The sequence below is a fragment of the Meles meles genome, chromosome 7 (genome assembly GCF_922984935.1).
Source record: "Meles meles chromosome 7, mMelMel3.1 paternal haplotype, whole genome shotgun sequence".
NCBI classification, from domain to species: domain Eukaryota; kingdom Metazoa; phylum Chordata; class Mammalia; order Carnivora; family Mustelidae; genus Meles; species Meles meles.
Window position 1 is genome coordinate 130,718,534 of NC_060072.1, and position 23,138 is coordinate 130,741,671.

The 23,138-nt window shown below is 38.3% G+C and overlaps 2 protein-coding genes across 2 annotated transcripts in view; both read right to left on the reverse strand.

Moving 5' to 3' along the window:
• The window catches only part of NEBL (nebulette), a 362,472-nt gene that overhangs the window by 65,727 nt on the left and 273,607 nt on the right, over positions 1–23,138 (reverse strand). The window lies entirely within an intron of this gene.
• Positions 1–23,138, reverse strand: part of LOC123946206 (nebulette-like) — a 142,960-nt gene that overhangs the window by 32,283 nt on the left and 87,539 nt on the right. The window contains exons 11-14 of the mRNA XM_046011515.1: positions 22,935–23,036; positions 9,828–9,941; positions 4,224–4,328; positions 1,765–1,872 (exon numbers count right to left, since the gene is read on the reverse strand). Of these exons, the coding sequence (XP_045867471.1) occupies positions 1,765–1,872; positions 4,224–4,328; positions 9,828–9,941; positions 22,935–23,036 (429 nt within the window). The remainder of the gene's footprint in view (positions 1–1,764; positions 1,873–4,223; positions 4,329–9,827; positions 9,942–22,934; positions 23,037–23,138) is intronic.

Here is a 23,138-nt window from a genome sequence, read left to right on the forward strand (position 1 = left end):
GCCCCAGAACTGTAAGAAATAAATTTCTGTTGTTTAAGCCCCCTAGTCTGTGGCACTTGGTTAATAGCAGCCAAAACTAAGACAAAGATAGCCCCATAAAAGTTTATCCCATTAAATGTAAGTTGTTGTCAGGCAGGCTTCTGAACTATGACCAAATTTACGTCTCTGCCAATTCAGTTAAAACAAACAGCTAATTTCGTCAAAATATTCATTTATTTCTTGTTCAAACTTTTCTCAATGGCTTAAGAAGCTATGAGATATGACAAAACAAGCAATTTTCTCTTTTCTTGCTTGAAGACACAATTAAACAACTTGGACAATTCAACAAGCCCCCGTAATGTCTGAGTGCCCTTTCCCTGGAAAGAGGAATTATAACACACAGCAGCATAAATAACAACAAATAGCACATCTGTTGTTTTCAAAACTCCTATGAGAGTTTCATTGTCTGGAAGTTCCTATTTCTCCCTGTTTTGGTATTGTTACTGGAGAATAGACAAGATCGTGCCCACAGAGCACACCTGGCGTGGGGTCGTGATCGGCTAATGCTGCTCTCCACTATTTCTGTCTCTTTGAGGGAATAACTTGGTGTACCCACAGAATCTGGATGTTGGCAGAGAAAACCTTCTCTGTCTGGTGTCTGGTCCCAAAAAACGTACGGAAGGAAAGAACAGAAGAAATCACACTAGGATGGAGCGAAACCATTTGGGCAATATCTGGTATGATTCAGCATCATTTTGAGTAGAACATGGAATGCATATGTACAAAAAATTCTTTTCTCTTGATATTTTAAAACTTCCATTGTCACTGTTTGGGAGTGGGGGAACTGTGGGGAGAATCAACTAAATAAGGGAAAAGAAAAAAAGAGAATCACTCATGATCTGACCAGGTCCTAAATGATTGGCATTTTCTGGATATGTGACTTCAGATAAGACAATTTCAGTGGATGATTATCTATTGAGGGATATGCCCACCTAGCATCATTATCTTGAGGGGACTAAATGAGACACATATAAATCTTTTAGCAAACTGCTTAGCACAGAGTAAGCATTTAATAAATGTTAGTTCTATTGTCGCTGAAAAATAAAAGGTAAATAAAGCAACCGGCTCTTCATTTTCTTTCCATTTTCTTTCTACTCATCATAATTTTACATGGATACAACCTGAAAGTGTCAACTTTGTAATCACAGAATGTGAAAGGGCAGTTAAGAGCTCACCTGGCCTGATACTGTATTTGCCAAATGAGAAAAACTTAGGGCCAGAGAATCTCAAAGACCCAGACAAGATGCCAGATCTAGAATGGGGATTCCCTGGCCTTCCTGGGCAGTGTGCTTTCCTCTAGACCCATTCAACATTCTGAATCACTTTGCTAGTTCCTTTCAAATGTTAAAACACCAAATATGCATCAAATAGGTTATAATAGGGGCAGCTGGCTGGCTCAGTTGAGAGAGCACGTGACTCTTGATCTCAATACCCTGAGTTTGAGCCCCATGTTGGGCACAAAATTACTTACAAATAAATAAACATGGGGCGCCTGGGTGGCTCAGTGGGTTAAAGCCTCTGCCTTAAGCTCAGGTCATGATCCCAGGGTCCTGGGATGGAGTCCCACGTCGGGCTCTCTGCTCAGCAAGGAGCCTGCTTCCCTCTCACTCTCTGCCTGCCTCTCTGACTACTTGTGATCTCTGTCTTGTCAAATAAATAAATAAAACCTTAAAAATAAATAAATAAACTTTTAAAAAAAGTTCATAACAAATCAAAGGGACTCACCTCACTCCGCATCTTCTGAGCCTCCTTTGAAGCTTGATATGAGGGTGTCTCAACAAATTCAAGCATTGATTTCCCCTTATTTTTCTCATACTCTTCTTTGTATTTAACCTTCATTGAAAAAAAGTATAAAAAGCACATAAAGCTCACAAGCCCTTGTACCAATAAAGCAAAATAAAATAAATACATCCAAAATTAATCATCCTAGTTTCTAACATTGTATTATCCTCACCATTTGGGTTGGTCACTGGGTTCCCAGTGGTAAATGACATACAAAAGAAGTAAACAGGTAATATACAGAAATATTTGTGAACTAAAAATAATTTAGAACTACTAAATGCAGTTCTAGGACTTGGATGAATTATTTAAATAGCTCGGATATATAGATATATCTCATATATATGGGGTTAATACGTATATACTAATGGTACATACATATATACATAGAGACAGATCCCTGTGATGGCTTCGAATGTTTATCAGAAAATAATGAACAAGGAGGAAAACATAGGTGTGATTCTCTTTCTTTCAAAGGGAAGACAGTATTCTCTGGGACTGCTGACTTCTTCCACAGACATTGAATAACACCCACTAGAGAGATTTTATGTAATTTCTTTCAGTTTTGCCCTGCATTATTTAATAATATTATATCATGAATTATTTATTTCAGTTACAACCAACCTCTTTCTTATTTTTGTTTATAAAATGATCGGTATTTTCTAATCCCTAATAACAGAAACTAGAATTATATGTAAGCTGTCAGAGTGATAAGCTTTTTCTTAGTAATATATCTTTTAGAATTACATTCACAAAAAAGTTTTAAAGATTTTTTATTTTTTTTATTTTTTTTTTATTTATTTGACAGAGAGAAATCACAAGAGAGGCAGGCAGAGAGAGAGGAAGGGAAGCAGGCTCTCCGCCGAGCAGAGAGCCCGTTGCGGGACTCGATCCCAGAACCCTGAGATCATGACCTGAGCCGAAGGCAGCGGCTTAACCCACTGAGCCACCCAGGCGCCCCAATTCACAAAAAAGTTTTGATCATGATTCATTTCATTCAGAAATGCATTTTCATTACAATTCTTATGTGTGGGGCACCTGGGGGGGCTCAGGTGGTTTAAGTGGCTGCCTTCAACTCAGATCACGATCCCAGAGTCCTGGGATCGAGACCCCATATCAGGCTCCCTCCTCAGCGGAGGAGGGAGCCTGCTTCCCCCTCCGTCTCTGCCTGTTACTCTGCGCCTACTTGTTCTCTCTATCTCTCTGTCAAATAAAAAAATAAAATCTTTAAAAAAAATAATAAAATTCTTATGTATAAATAATTTTTTGAAATTGTTTCTTAACTTATATAGTAATAGCACTTTTAATGATGATTAAATCCAAAAGTAGTTGTTCAATACTTAGAACTTTGTGGTAGCAGGAAATGTAACAGGTTTTTAAATTCCTATTTGTAGGCCTATTTTTGTTTCAGAAGGTATGATAGAGTGATCAATGAAAGTGTTTGAAGTGTAGTAACATACTAGGATACATAATAACATATGTGAGGATGAAACTTTTTGGGAAAAATTAAATAAAAGTAAGAATACAAAGAGAAAAAAAAATGTAGGTTTCCAAACCTTAAAGAAGAGCCAATTTTTTTATTTTTTAAATGAAGATGGGTATCAAATCATTAAGGAGTTTGTGTTCCACAGGATACATTTAATGGAGTGATGTAAAATTATATTTTAGTAGATGCTGGAATGACATCTTTTGCAAGTACTGAAACTCAGAATAAAAAAAAATGTATAGATAACATCCTTAAAAAGTTCGCAAGGTGGGGGGCCTGGGTGGCTCAGTGGGTTGGGCTACTGCCTTCGGCTCGGGTCACCATCTCTGGTTCCTGGGATCGAGCCCCACATCGGGTTCTCTGCTCAGCGGGGAGCCTGCTTCCCCCTTTCTCTCAGCCTGCCTCTCTGTCTACTTGTGATCTCTGTCAAATAAATAAATAAAACCTTTAAAAAAAAAAGTTCGCAGGGAATGTTTTTTTTTTTAATTTCTTTCAGGGAATACACAGATTTTATACTTGAAAGAGACATTAATGTAAGATAATTTTTAAATAACACTTCTAACTGATCTGAGAAATTCTAATAAACTTGGCACCTGGAAAATTAATTTTGCAGCTCACGATGACAAATTAGTACACTATAAAAACTGAAATTATCATGAGATTTGATCATGGTTTAATTAACTGATATACTGTAAGTTTAAAATTGTGTGAAGTAACTTATTTTATGAAATGCTTTTACACGGAAACATGGTTCCCGCTCTCCCACCCCAGTCACAGAGAGAGGGCAGTGTCTGAGATTTTCCAAAGCGATGCTCACTTCCTCAGGAGGTGTGCTCTGCTCCCCCTTCTTGGGGGAGGTGTGTGCATTGAGTGGGTGAAGGGTCCAGACGGGGAGGGGGGTTGGAGGGGAGGCACACACCTGGCTCTGGAGCGTGGCATTGCCTTTATGGTGCAGGTGTTCAGCAGCATCTGCATCAAAATGATACATTCCTTTGTTTTCCTCAAAAAGCTTTCTATACTCGTGCTAAAATAGAGAACATGAACATAAATTCAAAATAAAGAGACCCATTAGAACAGTCAATACTTAGGAGCGCAAACTGAAAAATACAAGTCAACCACAGCTGCAAAGCTAAGGAGACTCATTGCTGCCCTTGTAGATTTCGGACAATGAGGGAAGCGGGCAAGGCACCATAGACCAGCGGCTCGAGGTGGTCCATGTGGGATGCCCTAGAGAAGCAGGGCATGATTAGCTTTAGCACAATGAAAAAGAGGCTGGGGAGGGGCAACAGAAAAACCAGCGACGGGACTCGTGCGCAAGCGAGGTGGGCGAAATAAAGGCGATGTGTTCAGAGCTTATCCTAGAACAGAAATGTGTTTGATAGCATCTACAAGAAGTGAAGGGAAAAAAGAAAAAAGAACGGAGTAAAGGAAAGAAGTTGTGCACAAGGGTTCAGCCTTGAGGCAGACTGAGGGATCATAAGGAAAATAAGAGAGTGAGAAATAATTCAACTAATTTTCCTAAAAAGAGAGGGTAGGAGATACCTGGAAGAGAAACAGAGGGGTCTGGGTATAGTCCGTTGAATTTTTAAGGTGAAGAAATTGGATTAAGACTGCGATTTAGAGACACAGACAAAGTGGTAAATTTGGAAGGGATGCTAAATCTGGCAACCAAAGGACACCAAGTCCAACAGGCCACAATGAAACAAAAATTGCCTTGTAATTTCTCTCACTGGAGACTGGACACTGCGTTATTTCACTTCTAGAGGTAAATGGTAACCCTCAAAGACTCAAGACATTAGCCAAAGCTGGCTGCTCATTCAGCAGTGAGGATTTCAGGGAAAACGGCAATGTTGTATGATGTAGGGAGAGGTATGCCACATTTGAAAGGGAGCAGGAAAGAGCTGGCCAGAACAGAGCTGACCTTCGTGTCTTAGCAGATGCTCCAGGGATCTGAGAGTGAACCAGGAAGAGGCCCAGAGCCAGGGATGGGGAGGCTGGAAGGATGCATATGAGAACCGCCATTCCATGGAGACACAGCGACAGTCCCCAGAGGCACTTCCGGGATATTAGAGTACTAAGACGTGTGTCTCCCAAAACTCTAGCTAGAATAAAGTGAGGGAGTAACACACCCCAGGAAGCTCATGAAAATGTTCCCATTGTACATCTGTCAAGAAGAGAACAGATTCTAAATTTCGGCTCCTCTGCTAATTAAAAAAAATAACCTCAAAGAATAACAGTGTACCTGGGACTTTATAATTTACTTAAAAGTTAGTTTATAATGTGTAAATAAAATAATTATGAATCAAACATAACACACTAGAATATACTCGTATCAAGTTAAAATCAGAACTAGTAAAGCTCAGGATATTATGTCTGCAATAATGGAATAGACTCAGGAAAGGTCAATAAATACTGTCCCCAGTGATCTATTTTAGTGGCAAAGAATTTCAGAAACTGCTCTTTAAAAAACAAAAACCAGAACCTGTTTGAAGGAAGATCTGCAAAAGAATTTTCAAGACTTGCTGTTCCTTATGTAATAGTCTCTGGTGCCTCCTAGTGGGAATGACACAGAGTAACACGCAATCCATATTTTACGTTAATGCAAAGTTATAAAAGAAATCGAAAGCTCTAATTTCCAGGGCAAAATGGTCCTTCAAAACTTTAATTAGTACAGCTGTTCAAACTCATAAGGATTAATTTTACTCTTATACTATGTGTTTTAAAAAATGGTGATTTATACCAAAGACATCTAGAGGTCTTTAAAAAACAGCCATTTATAACCAACTGACAACTAATTTTGGCAGAATGTCTGTTTATTAAGCACTTTCTTATTCAATCTTTGGCTAAAATTAAGTTGCCTTTATAAATCAGCAAAATTCCAATTCTCTCCACATTAAAATTTAAAAGAGAGCAATTCTAATGTACAATAAATTTCAGCCAATGTATTATCATACAACTTTAATAAATAGATACCTCAGGGTAACATATTTGAGTCTTAAACTTTCTCTCCCATGAAGTAATTATTCACTCAAAATTTTTCTGTGAAGGAAAAATATCTATAACCGAGACAAAAATCACCATCTGAACCAAGACTTAAACTTTTAAAATGGTATATACAATAAATGTAATGTATGTCTTTGCAGAGTTTCTCTGCTATCTATCTGTGATAGAAACAATTTGTATAAAGTTATGATTTTTTCACCATGATTATAAAAGAAAGGTCAGTATTCTTGAAGAAAATATTGCCTAGGAGTGGCATGTATTCTTCCAACTACCAAATTTTTAAGTGACCACCACGATATTTTTCTTTGTCTTATTTGCGCACAAATCCTCATGTCCTCAGGAAATTTAACTCAAGCACGGATGGAAAAGAGTCAAGGGCAGATGCCATTCAATGATCAAAATGGGATGGCAGAGACTAAATGTGAAGAAAGCAGGCTCTGAGAATAGAAATGTATCAAGTTTTAGAAACATCCCTATGGGTCCTAGAGGAAAACATGAATCTGAAAGGGCCACTTGAGGAGTGGAGGAATGTGTGCAGAGGTGGGGAGAGGAGGCTTGAAATGGCAAGAAGTACGAACAAAGTGTGCTGGACCAGAGTCTTATTCTGTGCCTGATAATCCTCTATGTCTCCTAGCCCACCCAACAGACAGGGAGAATAGCAGACTGCTTTTCCTCCCAAGACCCAGTGATAAAAGTCAGTTAATTAATTTTAAAATCTCTGCGAATATGAATTATTTACACACATAATCCACTTCAAGAAGGATGACATCAGTTGAGAAAGGAAGATTACCAAACAATGAACAGAAGTTTCAACACATCAAAGCAAAAGGCAGACATTTTAAAATTTGAATTGAAGCTGTATCTCATTATTCAATAGTTCAGGAACCAGGTCTGGACTACAGATTTTTTTTTTTTTTTAATCCAGGACTGTGAGCATGTCTCCTGAAGATAATTATTTTCACATTCTTTGCTCAACAGAATTTTCCATCTGATCGTACCTGGCCCAAAGCAGATATTCAATACATCTGGATAATTCTGAGCAAATGGGTGAGCATGTGAGTCATTATGAAAATAGATGCAGAAAAAAACGTGAGGTCAAATTACAGTTCATCGTCACCATGAGCATTCTGAGATGTCGGCAGTGGGGCACAGGTGAGCCGGGGTCATCACTTTTGAGAACCCACGAAGTCAGGATCCACGTGCATTAAATGTTTGAAACAGCATCCTGGAGGTGAGTTCTGATGGAACGATCACTTGGCAGCGTACACAAATATTTTCTTTAGGACATGAAAAAACCACACGCTCCCTCTAATTGCTCTGAAGAAACTGTGGAAACCCTCACAAGACTCAAAGTAAGAGTGTCAAGTGATGTAGGATTTATTTTCAGGGAAAATACAAATTAGACAATTTTGTATGTTACTGGGACCTAATCCCAGACACTCTGCTCCAGAAAAGAGCAGAGTGCATAAAAGAAAAGATCCTTGATTTAAGCCTGACCACAAAGTGGCTTCCATCTAACTGGGAAGAAGAAAGACAGAAAGAACACCTGTCCATGAGCTTTGAAGCATAGTTGTTCAACGAGAAAGTTTGCACTGAAGTGATATTAAAGAGCCAGCAAGAAGCCCCTTCGTAGACCACAGCTTTGGTGGGGTTTAAGCAAGCAAACCACTACTTTCTCGATGAGTTAGTTATTCAGGGAGGCGCGGCACTCTGGGAGGAAGCAGGTGTGCTCATGAGGCATCTGCAGGCAGCCTGGCTCTGTGGAGACACAGGGCACTTTGAGTTGCCATCCAACAGACTTACTCGGCTGAGCATTTTGCTGGTTTTCAAAGCATGCTCTAAAAACAGGTTTGGGAGATCTGAGACTGGCTCGTGCATAGTTTGAATGTCTTTCTTGTACTTCACCTATGGAAATAACATGGAACAAAATACCATCTAGGAGAAGAAAAAGGTGCTTTTGCTTTATGGCCATCATTAATTTTTAAAACATCATAAAGTACCAGGCAGTGGTAAATTAACAGGCAAATATACAAGCAGCCGCTAGGTGGTGCTCATTTACTACTGAATGAGTAAAAAAGTTAACTTCCGGGGACTTGCACATATTTTGATCATTGCTTTCATTGTTTACATATTTTAAAAGAGTGATGTTCACAGAATCAAGTAATTTTAGTAGGCACTCTGTCTTTGAAACAAAAAAACCAGCTACTATATTCTTTAGAAATTACTACAGTATTTTAATCACGTTTTGGAGCAATTTCAGGGCTTTCAGTGTTCTTCATCCTATTGCCAACTTTTATTTAACCAGCTGTTTTGAAAATATAATAATATTAGTACTCATAATATTAAAATAGTAATACAAAATATTTGACCACTTATTGTGTGCCAACACTTTTCTAACCACTTTACACGTAGTACGTGTTTAACCTCCACAACTACTGTAGTGGAGAGGTATTTTAAGCATCTCCATTTTACAGATAAGTAAACTGAGGCACAGAAAGATGAAGGAATAGTATTAGAGGAGGTAGCACAGAATTCAAATCCAAGCTGTCTGATTCTAAACCTCCTGCTTCCAGGCTCCAGGCTCTGGGTTCCTTTAAGTGTATTCCAACTCTATTTGCTTTACAATTTTACACACACACAGGACAAAAACAAAAGAAAAGGAAGCCATTCTGATATTCCCAGTGATCCCAAAAGACCCATTTCAATTGTTGGTAACAAACACAAGTGAGTTAAGGCACACAAATAACACATACTAAACATTAGTGGAAGTAAGAGATGCTGAGTCCCAACCACCTGGCAGGAGTTGAAAGGTTTAAGTGATCTAACAAAGCAACAGTTCAACAATGCTTCATCTTAATACATGTAAAGGGACTCCATATGTCCTTCAACTATAGTGAAGGGGTCCATTTTCCCCCTGTTTCCGTTTTCACACTCTGCCTAATTCTAATAAAAATTTAAGGCATCTTTTCTTGTAAACTGAAACTTAATTATTTTTAAAAAACAGAATGAAATCAAATCTGTGAAGAAGTATTTCCGAGCATTTACATAAGAAATGGGAAAGAACCCAAAAGCCGTTACAAAGGGCGATTTCTAAATATCTCTTTATTATAAACCACTGTATACTAGGTTATACTTTACAGAAGCCCAATTTCCTGGGCATAATTACATGAGTTAACTATTGTCACAACCACTAATTTAAGGTACTACACACTACTTTTTTTTGCCAAACTCTGTAATCTATTTCTATGCTTGATCACATATAATAGTTTTTATTAGCAATACTATTCCTACTTATTAACTAAATAGCAATCGGTAACCATTAATAGTAACTTACAATAATACATTTTTCTCAAAAAAACTTCAGGAAAATATGCTTCAGTGTTTTCAACTAAAATTACTTGAAAACTACATGATCTTAAGTATAAATAATTGCAATACACTTGGGTTCTGAAAATGCAAGAGTCAAAAGATACTGAAAAGTTTCTATGAATCATAATTCCCGAATCACAAAGTAACTTACATTGCTCACCAGTGCAGTGGCAAGCTGACTTTGCCTAAAAGAAGCACTTTCCAGAGGATTGTAATGATGTTTCTTATCCTTCATTTCATTATCAAATTTTTCTTTGTATTTAATCTGCCATAAAAGAAAAAAAAAACAGGATAAATTAAATAGCACATTTATCTTTAAGGTTTCAGAATAACAGAGTTGACTTTTAATTAGATCAGATAAAAGCTACCTTAAAAACGAATGGTAGCAAAGTTTAAATTCCTGGTATTTAAAGGAAAAGCTGGTAAAGCTTAATTAGGCATAAAAAAATTTTTATGCAAAAACAACCTCTACTTGAACATTGATCATAAATGCAATTAGGCATGAACTCAAATCCTATTAACAAGAATTACACACTAAAATCTCAGGATTTTTAAATGTCAGTTTCCATTTCTGCACTCTTGTAATCTATGATCAATTAAAATTGAGACCACAAATGAATGAAAAGTCTATCACATTTAGAAAATGGAACCTGAGCCCCAGAATTTGAATATGAATTTTCCTGAGGGAATTATTTCAAATACAGGACATGGTTTGGACTACAGGTTGTTGTTTTTTTTTTTTTTTTCTGTTCAAAAATTCATTTTTAGGGATTACATTTTCTGAAATGTCCTGGGTCTATTTTTTGTGAATTTTTATTCCTCTGTTTCAGTTGTATTCAGCAGCAAACTCTCTGTAATATGCACCCTGAATTATTTTTTCTCCTTTTTAAACTAATCTTAGGGCAATCCAAGAAAGGATTATCCACTTATCCTATAGGACTATATAATTTTCTAAGAATAGAGAAATACGCGAATGTAGGTTGTGATAACTATCTGAAATGTAAATATAAAGTCTTTACTGAGGGGCGCCTGGGTGGCTCAGTGGGTTAAAGCCTCTGCCTTCGGCTCAGGTCATGGTCTCAGGGTCCTGGGATCGAGCCCTGCATCGGTCTCTCTGCTCAGCGGGGAGCCTGCTTCCCTTCCTCTCTCTCTCTCTGCCTGCCTCTCTGCCTACTTGTGATCTCTGTCAAATAAATATAAAAAAGTCTTTACTGAAAACAAAAACTAAAAAACTAGATACTCGAATCTCACACCCCCTTGGATGCCTGTCTCCAGGAAAAAATGCACAGACCACAACAGCAGAAATGTTTTGTTCTCTTGTAATATTTTTACAATATTATAATTCTCATCATATTTTGTGTTCTTACAGCATTCTCACACAATGCACCTTTATTCATACGTCTTACACCCATGCCTGGAAGTAATTTTTATTAAGACACAATTTGGGAATGCTTCACATTATCTATTTTAATCGAAGGTATATTGGGTGATATCTTCCTCAAGGATACACGTGTGATACCTGTGGGAGGGAAGCAGCTAGCGAAAATCTTGGGGGGAAATACATTTGGAAAAGATTCCAACATGGCTTACAAGAAATATTTTCTGTTGAAGTTCCAATTGCTAATAATAGCTTTCTGATCTTCACATTGCCTTACAAACCCAAGCAAAACCTCCTTTATTCTAATTAGTTTGGGAAGGACTCTATAAAACAAGAAAACAAAATTCTGATTTTTGTAAAAAAGAAAATATTTTATGTCTTGGAATCAGGAACAGGATCACCAATGAAACAAACGGAGATCTCATTCACGACTTTCCACAGCAGCTGGCACCACAGCCAAGGTTTTCCCGACCTGGTCCTCCCCTAAATACACAATTCCACTCCCTTGGCACTCTCCACATCCCTCTGCCAGTGCCCTCTTCACCCTATTTTAATCTGCGCTTCGTCTCTCTAGGTTTTTAGTGCCTAAAGAGTATTTACTTGACAATGAGAGAAGGCTCTCTTAACTGACTTCTACTTGAATGGCCCTCCTGACTCAGCCAGGTTTGCTAACACTCTCCACTTACTGAGCAAAACATTCTAACTGAGGGCCCGGGTGCCCTGAACGAGCTTGGCAGCTGGCAGCTATTTAACCCACTAACTGATCCAGCTAAGCAATCCTGGTTGGCATCACCTTTTCCTTCAGTTATTTAAATCTCCAACCTCGGCCACCATAAGCTTCTTAGTTACATCCTAGCTAAGTGGCCAAAAAAAAAAAGGTTGTATCAGCCTTTCCTACTGTGTGCACACAACACGGATGGGGTGGAACTTGGAAATTAACACGATACCTTCTCACCTGCCCTGAAAACCCGCATTTGTTCCTCCCAAGTGAAGATATGTTTCCGAAGACCAATCATTAATCCACGATGCAACTACTCATCCCACCTCATGGTAGGAGCTCAGCACAGGCTTGGTGTAATGAGTAGACAAAAAAAGGAGTCATCAGTATGGACTGATGATTGCTTTCCAGAAGTCCATGAGGTAGGATGAGTTCCTTCCTGAGGTGGGGAGTGTGACCAAGATAGACTGTCTCAAGGCTGGAGTCAGTAATCTTTCCAACAGCAAGTCTGACTTGATCACATTCACTTAAAAGTGGTTTAAAGATAGTCCCAGCACTTCTGCTCCCGTTAGCTAGGAATATAAATTTGCCAAAAGTCAACTGAGTTTGTCCCTAACCCCGTTTATGCTAGCTATATTTATCATAATCATATCACTTAATTTAATACTGCAAACACTGACAAATTTACTGTAAAAAGAAAGGTTACCCTATGAAAACTATGTTATTTCCATGAAAGACTTGATGAGAGCAATTCCCTAAAAATAATTGCTATCAAATTAACAGTAGTCAAGACAACCAGGAATGTCAGGAGTGGGATGTAAATAACGTAAAAGGTTCTACAACTCAGGTAGATTGGCAGTATGTCTTTGAACTAAGTGTCTTTCAAAATGCAAATCATAGGCCAATGCATTGTGATTATAGTTTGCGAGAAAAACAACACCAAACTCCAAACCACAGCCTCATTTACAAAGAAAAAGACTTTTCACTGTATCAAAAGATTGGTGAATAAAGTACACCTATGTGTGTTGTATTAAACTGAAATATTAAGGTCCGTGCACGGTCTTTATAATTCTTCCTTCAGCTAACTTCTTCATTTAACTGACTACTGCTCTGAATAGGATAAAAGGTTTCTACTAAATAGATAGATAGAGATATAGAGATATAGACATTCCACTAGACACACACATATATATAAATATGCATGTATGTATGCCTATGTGTGTTTATACACCTGTGCCCACTAAGTCCCCATCTGTGAGTGAGGCCCCGGGGACATGCAATAAGAAATGGACTTCATCACGTCCAGGCATGCCTGGCGCTAGTTAAAGCGGACGCTGGAAGGGTGAGCTGGCTGCAGCCACAGAGGGCAATGAGGCCATGGACCGTGTTATTGCAGACGCTCTTCAAGTCAGGGGAAATGAGGTATTTACGTTACAGCTTGAAGAGTGTGTGCTTAGTGAGTGGAAGGGAGGACAGGGCTGAGTAGGAGGCGTCCTGATGGCGTGTGCCCGAGGGAATAGCATGCAGAAGGCGAGAGAGAGGCATGCACAGCATGATCAAGGAATTTCAGAACACAAGGGTGGCAGAGGTTGGGAGATTACAGGAGAGACTGGAGAGCTGGAATGATCAGGTCATTGCAGCTGTCATGGACCTTGGTCTTCATCCAAAGGCCAGTATGAAGTCCTTTTACGCATGTCTGTGACTTGAGCAGATTTGCTGTTGGAAGGATTTCAGACTCCAGTCTTGACAGAGGGTATCTTGGTCACACTCCCAACCTCAGGAAGGAACTCCTCCGACCTCATGGTAGGACCTCAACACACACTCAACGTAATGAGTAGAGGAAAAAGGAGTCATCACATTATGGACTGATGATTGCTTTTGAGAAACATACCTTCTCTTGGTAAGAACACTTGCCAGGTTTCCCAGCAGGTGAGAACGTGTCGGGTTAATTTCCAAGCTTCACCCCCTCTGAGTGCCCTCTGCCCCTCGTGTAACTGTGCTGGCGTGCAGACAGTAGGCGTGCTTCCCTGTGCGACAGATGATACAACCTGTTTCTGCCACTTAGCTAACAGATACTTATATGCTCGTAGTGCCTGAGCTCGGGGAACATAAATAACCGAAGGAAAACTTGATGCAAGCCAGCACTGCATTGTTGGATTTTGATTAGATTTAAATAGTTCAATATAAGCAGAAGCCTGCGTTTTTTTCACCTGATGTTTTAAAAAATAAATTTATAGTAATACTACCCTGTTATTAAAGACGAGTTTTCCCTGGAAAGACTAGATTGGACTATTTTCTAATTTGGGACATTTTTAGTTATCTGTGTATGTGTGCTCTCCCGTTTGACAGTGAGCAAGAAATAGATCTTTATTCCTTTCTTCATTCCTAGTGCCTGGCATAAGCTTTGAATAGATTTGGCGCTTACTCTATGTTTATTAAAGAAATATAAATTAATGATGAAAATGATAGGCAAAGACTCTATGACTCATAGAATGAGTCACACCCTGAGACAGGTGTTGGAACTCTAATCTCCTCTAATTCTCCAAGTCCACACACACACACACACACACACACTGTTGTATTGATTGGAACTATATCCCATTAGGAGGAAAAGAATATAAAAAGAAATGAAAAACAATAGATTTTAAAACATTCTTTTGGGGGCACCTGGGTGGCTCAGTGGTTTGAGCCTCTGCCTTCGGCTCGGGTCCTGATCTCAGGGTCCTGGGATCGAGCCCCGCGTTGGGCTCTCTGCTCAGTGGGGAGCCTGTTTCTCCCTCTCTCTCTGCCTGCCTCTCTGCCTACTTGTGACCTCTCTCTCTGTCAAATAAATAAATAAAATATTTAAAAAAAAAATTTTAAAAATAAAAAATAAAATATTCTATTGACTCTGCATTGCACTTTATAGTTCCAGCTAGACTTTTATCCATTTGCTCATTCATTCATTCATGCATTCACTCATTCAAGAAATATTCATGTAATGCATACTCTATGACAGTTACTGGGCTCTACTGAAGAGACTGAGGAATCAGCTGATAACTGTGTTCAAATATTTGAATTTAAAAACAGCATTTGTTCTACTGCAGAAGGTAAAGTTAATATTGTTAGGCAGAAGTTTTAGCCGAGATTTCTGCTAATTATAATGTAAAGAAGTTACATTTCAGCTACCACCTGTCAGATGTGCAGAAATTATTCCGATGAACATGAGAAATGTTTTCCTGAAAGCCTTCTCTGACCTCCCAAAGTAGAATATGTACCATTGATAGATCTTTGAAACATCCCATGCTTGGTCCAGTCACGCATTGCTCCGTTATCTGCAAAGCTCTCTGAGCCGTGGGTCTTCCCCATTGGGCTGTACGCTCAGTGAAGGCAGGAGCTGCATCTGTCCCGGGAGTTCACCCTTGAAAACCCAGCCCAAGCACAGTGTCTAGCGTGTAATACCTGCTTCAGTAATGGTTTCATCTGAACAAACACATGGAGGATAATATTGAGAGGCAATTCTTTCACTGAAAAGTAGGGTCAGGTAACTCTATGGTGTCTTCAAATTTTGATATAGCCTTATGATAGATTTTGATGAGAACTTTAGTTTTTTTCATTCCTTCCCCATATTTTTATCTACAATGATCATTCTTAAGTTTTAATTTCCACTTCAACACCTCAATATCATTCTTTCTAAAATGGGGAAATACCCGTTTTGAAGGATCATCTAAATATATGATTCTACTTTCAAAAATTATCAGCATTCTATCTGTTCAGTTGGTATTTCCTGAGGCAGTGTCTATTCTATTAACCTCTATAGTGGGCACTGGTTTTATTGTTACTGAGGATAACAAACTCACATTTAGGTGATATAATCAGAAATGATCAAGTAGGCATTACTGAATACTAGAGATCACAGAATTGATGTTTTGGGGAAGAATAATAAAAATCCCAAATTCACATTCTTCCAAAATATGGATGGGAATTTGGTATGCCTCACATGTAGCAAGCATTGGTCAGCTTAGGTCCTAATGAGGGTGGACTGGGGGCATAAATTACACTTCGTAGGAATAATTGGGTACATAAAATAAGCTATTCAGAACTAAATGCCATTCTAACGCAATATTCTCCTGAAAGTATTTAATAGAAGTCTGATATTTTTAAATTATAACAAATTATAAAAAAATACTCTCGTGACATCACTAATTAAGCATAGAGTAATGCAAATGATCCCAAAATTTGTGATTAGATTTCATGCAAAATCATGGTTATGTCTGCCCAGAGGTTTGAAATCCATTCACACCCTTTTTTCTCATTCACGCTCTTAATTCATGATTCAAATATAGAAATGGATTACAAACTGTCTCAATACCAAATTGTCTCCCTCAGAATTACTGGTTTAACCAGCACATGACTTCTTTCTGGGGAACTTTATTTTTGAAGATTTCTACCACTATTATGCATTGAGCTTGACACCCTAAAACTTGAATTTTAAAATTCTGTCTAGTCTTTCCAGGTTATTTCTATAGTATCATATTAGTTATTTAAAATATATCTGTTGGGGCGCCTGGGTGGCTCAGTGGGTTGAGGCCTCTGCCTTCAGCTCGGGTCATGGTCCCAGGGTCCTGGGATCGAGCCCCGTATCGGGCTCTCTGCTCAGCAGGGAGCCTGCTCCCTCCTCTCTCTCTGCGTCCTTCTCTGCCTACTGGTGATCTCCGTCTGTCAAATAAATAAATAAACATCTTTAAAATATATCTGTCACTCCTATCCTTGTAATAAACGTAGTAAGAAGCAAAGTGCTGTGAAATTTATCTCTCTCTACGCTTGAGTACTCTGTGTGATCTCATTCGAAGATGCCTAAGGAACAAAAATGCAAGTGTGTCCCATTAATCAACCACAGAGTAAAATAACTGCATTACATAAAAAACACACTTGGCAGACTCTGACCCAACTGTTTCTTACCTCTTGCTGTAAGGTTTGCGTATTAAATGAGGTGAGAGAAGAAGCAAATGGTTTCAACAGGTCCCTTGCTCACCTCTGACTGGCTCATTCACTCACTATACATACAGCCAACATCCTATTTTCAACCCGCACTTCACACATCTGAGTGTCTATCTCTTTACCCATACTCACATCTCCAGGAGCAATGCTTTCCCTTAACCAACTGGTTTCTCAAGACCATCTGAGAAAGGTCTTGGGTTGGGTGTTGCGTTGGGTGATTTTGCTATGGTTTTAAGATAAATGTCACCCCTTAAGCTTAAGTCGATTGCTTTGGAAATAATTAAGTTTACTTACACTCATGATTGATTTCATTTACATTATAAATATCATCAAATCTAATGATCTTGATGTTTACCAACTTTTTTTTTTTTTTTTTTTTTTCATTATAAGAAAGGTAGGGGCACCTGGATGGCTCAGTCATTAAGTATCTACCTTCGGCTCAGGTCATGATCCCAGGGTCCTGGGATTGAGCCCCGCATCAGGCTCCCTGCTCTGCGGAAAGCCTGCTTCTCCCTCTCCCACTCCCCCTGCTTGTGTTCCCTCTCTGGCTATGTCTCTCTCTGTCAAATAAATAAATAAAATCTGCAAAAAAATAAAAATTATAAGAAAGGTATAGCGGATCCTAATCCTAAAAGTTTTTAAGGAATTTTAACAGATTTAGCAAGGCTTTCAGAGGCCCACACTTGGAGAAAACAATGGAAGAGTTAAACTACAATAATATCACTTAAATTCATTCCTCTTAACTGTTTCTGGACAAGGCAGTGTTCCAGTGATCTGAAGCCTGACTTCTAAACCCTGTAGTTCAAAGCTTCGCCACAAGGGGCACTGCGCTTTGCAGCACCACCTATGGATCAGATTCAGTGAGTCAGAAAAAGGCAGAAAAAAGCAGACCCCAAAGGACATCTTTTCATCACAGCCAGAGAAACAACTGTTAGGGAAAAAATGGAAACTTTGATAATATACCTTAATTATCAGCGAAAATGAAAAGTAAACAAATAACACAATGCCACATCCCTATACCTCCAATTTTGGATGAAATTGAATTAAAGCTGTCAAAGAAGACAGTATAACTAGATTTTTATGTAGAAGTTGCCATAAATTAATAGTATCTCCAAGTCTGAATTTTGCACAAAATCATATCACTGTCCTCATTTCCACAACAAAATAACACCTTACTGATTTTGCACCGTGAATGAGCTAGAGAAATGTGTTTAATTGGTGTATGTATATTTACAGAGGTCCAGTCTGTGCCATTCTATAATGATGAATTAAACACATGTTCACCCCTGTCCCCAGGAAGCCTACTGTGTGGTAATAAAGGAGATATTTAAAACATATACATATAGGGTCACCTGGGTGGGTCAGTCAGTTAAGTGTCTGCCTTTGGCTCAGGTCATGATCCCGGGGTCCTGGGATCAAGCCCCATATCAAGCTCCCATCTGCTTCTCCCTCTCGCACTGCCCCTCTCCCACATTCGTGCTCTCTCTCTCTCTCCCTCAAATGGATAAAAAAAAAATCTTTAAAAAACATAAACACATATATAATGACTAATACAAATTGTGTTGAGAATAATAAAGAAAAAGAACTGAGAATAAAGGAGAGAGAGAAATACAATTTCAATTGGCAACTCAAGTACACGACCTTGAAACCAATACTTGGGTGTAAAGAGGTTGGTTGGGAGAGTGCTTGCCAGGAATTGCCAAACCAATTAACATTCCTATTCAATTTGAGGACAATATTTATAATTAAATTTTAATGGCAATCTAAAATGTACTTTTTATGTTTCAAACCCATTCTTATCAATACATCACATGCAATTTTAGAACAAACATTGGTTATTATAAATACAAAAGTTTCCTTGATGTTACAAAACTAAAAGAATTCCATTCAGCACATAGATAAATTTCCAGTAATAAATTAAGATGATATAAGAATATATTAACAAATTAACTGCTTTTGGAAGAATTAAGATGATGGCTTCAACAGTTACTCCACTAACATTTTACTTGTAAATACACCAATCTCATTATCTTGGCAGATGAGATTTCACTTTAATTTTTTTACTGATTTTTCTCTTAATTACTTGACCATAATGTTATGTGCCTTCTAAGTTTAAACAAAGAAACTAGAGGGGGGCAACTGGGAGGGGGGGCAAAGCTATTGTACAAGTTAGCAGGAAGGGTTTTGTGTTTCTGCTACCTTTTCTGGTTCAATCCCACAGAGCATAATTTCCTGGGAAATTGGGAGAATTCTGTCCCTTGGTTTCTCGTTCTCGGCTCTTCATCAGGCAGGTCTTATCCCCACAAACCTCGAGTGCCTCCTCACTGCCCCCCCTCATACAGTGCTCCTGGTACCATCCCTCTCTCCTTCCTGCCCCTGCCCCCACGTCCCCTGCTCATTGCCATTGCCAAGTCACTTCCCTTCTGGGTATATCTTTGCCTTTGAGTGCTCCTGTATTCACAATCTGACATTAGGTTAGGAGCAAGAGAATATGTGTGTGATTTCAGAGTTGCCAATGAAAATAATAAACCATAATTTCCACCCTTACCTCTAGTTCATATACCTGAAAATACAAATGGAACATATCAAGTTCATTCCAGAAGTCCTATACATTCATCTGCCCACTTTTCCTTTCTTCTGATGAGTTTTTACACTCAAAATGCAAAAATGTTGTGGAAAAAATAAAGATGATAAATACAATGTAACTTGCAAATTACAACCTGCTTAGGTATCTGGTCATTCAGTTGCTAAAGGATTTGGATTTTCTTTTTTTTTTCAGACCTCCCTAAAAACTGAGATAGGAGCGAAGGGTAGGATTTCTGGTAACTGAATTTGAAATATCAAAAGAAAAGTTCAAATACCAAAATTTCCTGCTAAGAACTCTCAAATAAGATCATAAAGGAATAAATTGCAGACTGGAATCTAAAGGCCAGTGTGACTATTCCTGCTTCAATATAGGCGTAAATTCCTGCAAAAACGCAGAGTGGAAAGCTATTCTGAATGTCAGCAGTTAAAGTATTCTTGTGAAGTGATAACACGTTTCTATGAGCCGGACAGTATCTTAACCCTGACAAGCCTAAGAAGGAGGTATTGCAGTCATTCCCATTTTACAGATGAGGCTGCTGCAAATGGAAAGATTGTCCAAGTTCAGTCAACCAGCGAGAGGCAGAACTAGGAGTTTAGCTCGGGCAGTCCTGCTCTGGAGCCCACTTTCCCAACCCCTCAACCAACTCGTAGTGTTTTTCTAGAATCTGCTGCTTCACTTATACAATCGATGGGAAGTCTTTGTCCCCAGAAGAGGCTGGAGAAGAGTTGCCAAATGTACACTGTTCTGCCCTGCTTTTCAAACAAGTGTTTTTTGGCATGAGCGGAGCCCTAGGAGCCCCTGCCCATCTCGGGCCCCAGACCAGAACATGTCCCCAGGCTCTCAGCACATCCACAGGCTCCTGAATCATATAGTTGTTTTGTAAGTAAAAGGGTCTTATACATCATAAAACAATGGGTATGAGGCACACTGACATTCAAGTGTCTCTCATTTACCCTTCTTGCTCATCTTCACCCCACAACCAGCAAGTTGTCTGAGCTTCTTAGCACCCCAGCTGTGGACCAAGATGGTAGCCTCCCAGCTGGCCTCCGGGACGCTGCCTCTCATGAGGCTTTGTCTCCTGCACGGTGCTACCATGCTAACCTCCCTTAAGTAGTATCTTCTTTACAGTGCTTCTCTGCTCAACATTTTCTGTGACAATCCATTTCCTACCTGAAAGTGGAGGGTACTTGAGAGACTATAATCAAAATGGTGAGAAGTTGCAGTGGTGACTCCTTTTCTGAATTTAACTCTACAATGCTCCCAAGTACTACAACTGAGACCCCTTTTTCTTCTTTACCTTTTCTTGTAGAGAACACATTATTCCTATTCTGCTCCAAAAATATGGCCAACAGTCCAAAGGAATACAACACTGACCCATTTACCGTCATCACAGCGTCTCAATGCCTCCCGGATTTCCTTCTATATTTACGACTCCCCTGTCCCTGCTAGGAAGCTTCTGCTGTCTCTCAGACCCCTCTTCTCTGTCCTGCACATTCCCATCCTTTATTTGGGGCCTTCCCCTGAGCAGACATTCTAGTCTGTCTTAGCTCAAATCTACCTGTTACACCAAACCCTTCTGACTACACAACCCTCACTGATGTCCTTTTCTCCACACTCACCGGATGTGACAGGTATAAATGCTTTACTGGCATTTCTCTTTCTGCTAATAAATTTGAGTATCCTTTAAAATGTTTAAAGGATTTTAAACATATTTTGTAATTATGTTGCCCTTTATAACCGCTCATTCATCTCCTCTACTTATTTTTCTACAGGGCTTTTAGTCTTTTTCTTTTCACTATTAAAGAACTTTTGTATATTCTAGATATGAAAATGTTCTTATCATTTTCATTACAAGTGCTTTTCCAAATATTTGAAGACAGTGGCTCTTCTTTCTACATTTTAAAAAGATTTTTCTCAGACCCTTCCTTCTCCATAGACAATCCAATGTACTTAATTTATTCAAATATTTAATTTGATTCAAAATGTTTAAAAAGTCTCTTTGGATTCTAGCTGGAATTGCATGGGATTTTTTTTTTTTTTTAGAAAAAATATTTTAAATTTTATTTATTTTTTTAAGTAAACTCTACCCCCAATGTGGGTCTCAAACTCATGACCCCTACCTAGATCAAGAATTACATGGTCTACTGACTGAGCCAGCCAGGGGGCCCTTGCATGAAATTTTAAAAATTAATTTTGGAAGAATTAACATTTCTATGATCCTCCCAAGCTAGAGCACAGTTGGTTTTCTCATTGGTTCAGATATCATTTCACGTTCTTCAGTCCGATTTTATAGTTTTCTTCGTTTACACTCTCCATTTTGAAATGTCATCCAACTTTTGCAACTTGAGGAATGTGTATTTTCAAAGTTGAAAACACCGTAACTGTATAAAAGTTGCTTTTGAGTCTATTATTATTAACTTGGCAAATGTTACCGTTTTCCATTGAAAGAGTTTGAATTCTATGGTCAGGTATGCGTAACTATCCTTTTATGGCTTCTAGATCTCCAGTCTTTTTAAGACCAACTCTGTCATCCCTATGTGGTGTGTGTATATATATATATATATATTCTCCTGGGTTTTCTTTTAAGATTTTGGAATTATTTTATTGTTTCTATTCCCATCTCTAATCCATCTGGAATTCATTTTGTATATAGGTTAAGATTCAGGTCCAATTTTATTTTTACCCTGATGGATGGACAGTTATGTCAGCACCATTTATGAACTAATATAACTTTTTTCCCACTGACTTGAACCAACACTTTCATCATATATTAAATTCTTATACATATTGAACTCTATTTAAGGATTCCCTATTCTATCCTACTGATCATTTTATCTTTTACTGTATTAATCCCATATTGATTTAATTTCAGTGGTTTTATATTATGTTATGGTAACCCATAACTTAAGTTTTCCTTCACTGGTCTTCATTTTCATACTTCTAAAGGCTCTTCTCAGGCATTTCCTTTCCATTCAAACTCTAAGATCATTTATCCATATACTTTAAAAAATCTATTGGCTTGTAATTGAAATTGCATGACATTTGTATATTAATTTGGGGAGAATCGCAATTTTTATCTACTGAGACATTCGGCCAAAAACACGACATGTCTATACTTTCTCAGATCTTGTTTGATGTTCTTCCATAAGACTTCAGAGTTTTCTTCATTTGAGTCACCTCTTTCTTATTTTGTGACTAAACTAGAGCATATGAAAATCGATATTTCACTACCTAGTTAGAAACTGTATGTATGTGTGTACAGATAGACAGCAATCTAATTATTGATCTAATCTAATCTAATTGATATCATGATTGCTGAATTCCAGAAATCCTAGGAAATGTGACAACACGGCTAACCTCAATGAAAAAGATTAGACTTTGAGCCAGGAGAAAACTGGTTTACGCTTAAAACTGGACTCCTTTTATCTCTTACTGAAACTTGTAATTATTGCAATCCTATCTGAAATGGTTTCAGAAACATAATCTTTGCATATTCTTGCAATTAAAGATATTATCTAAAATGAAATCGTTTCCTGTGCCACTAGAAACAAAATCTCTGAATGAAATCATTGTGGAATCAGCACGAGATTCTTACTTGACTAGACAGTTTAGAAGCTTCCACAGCATGTTCGAAATCTGGTCTTCCAATTACAGCAGGCTCTTTATTCATTACTCCTTGCCCTTTCTTGTACTCTGCCTAAAATGAATAAATAAGAGAATGTTAAATATTTCTACTTCCCAATGAAGAATCATATTAATAGTAGCTGAAAAAAATTTAATAGATCCTCAGTCCATAAAA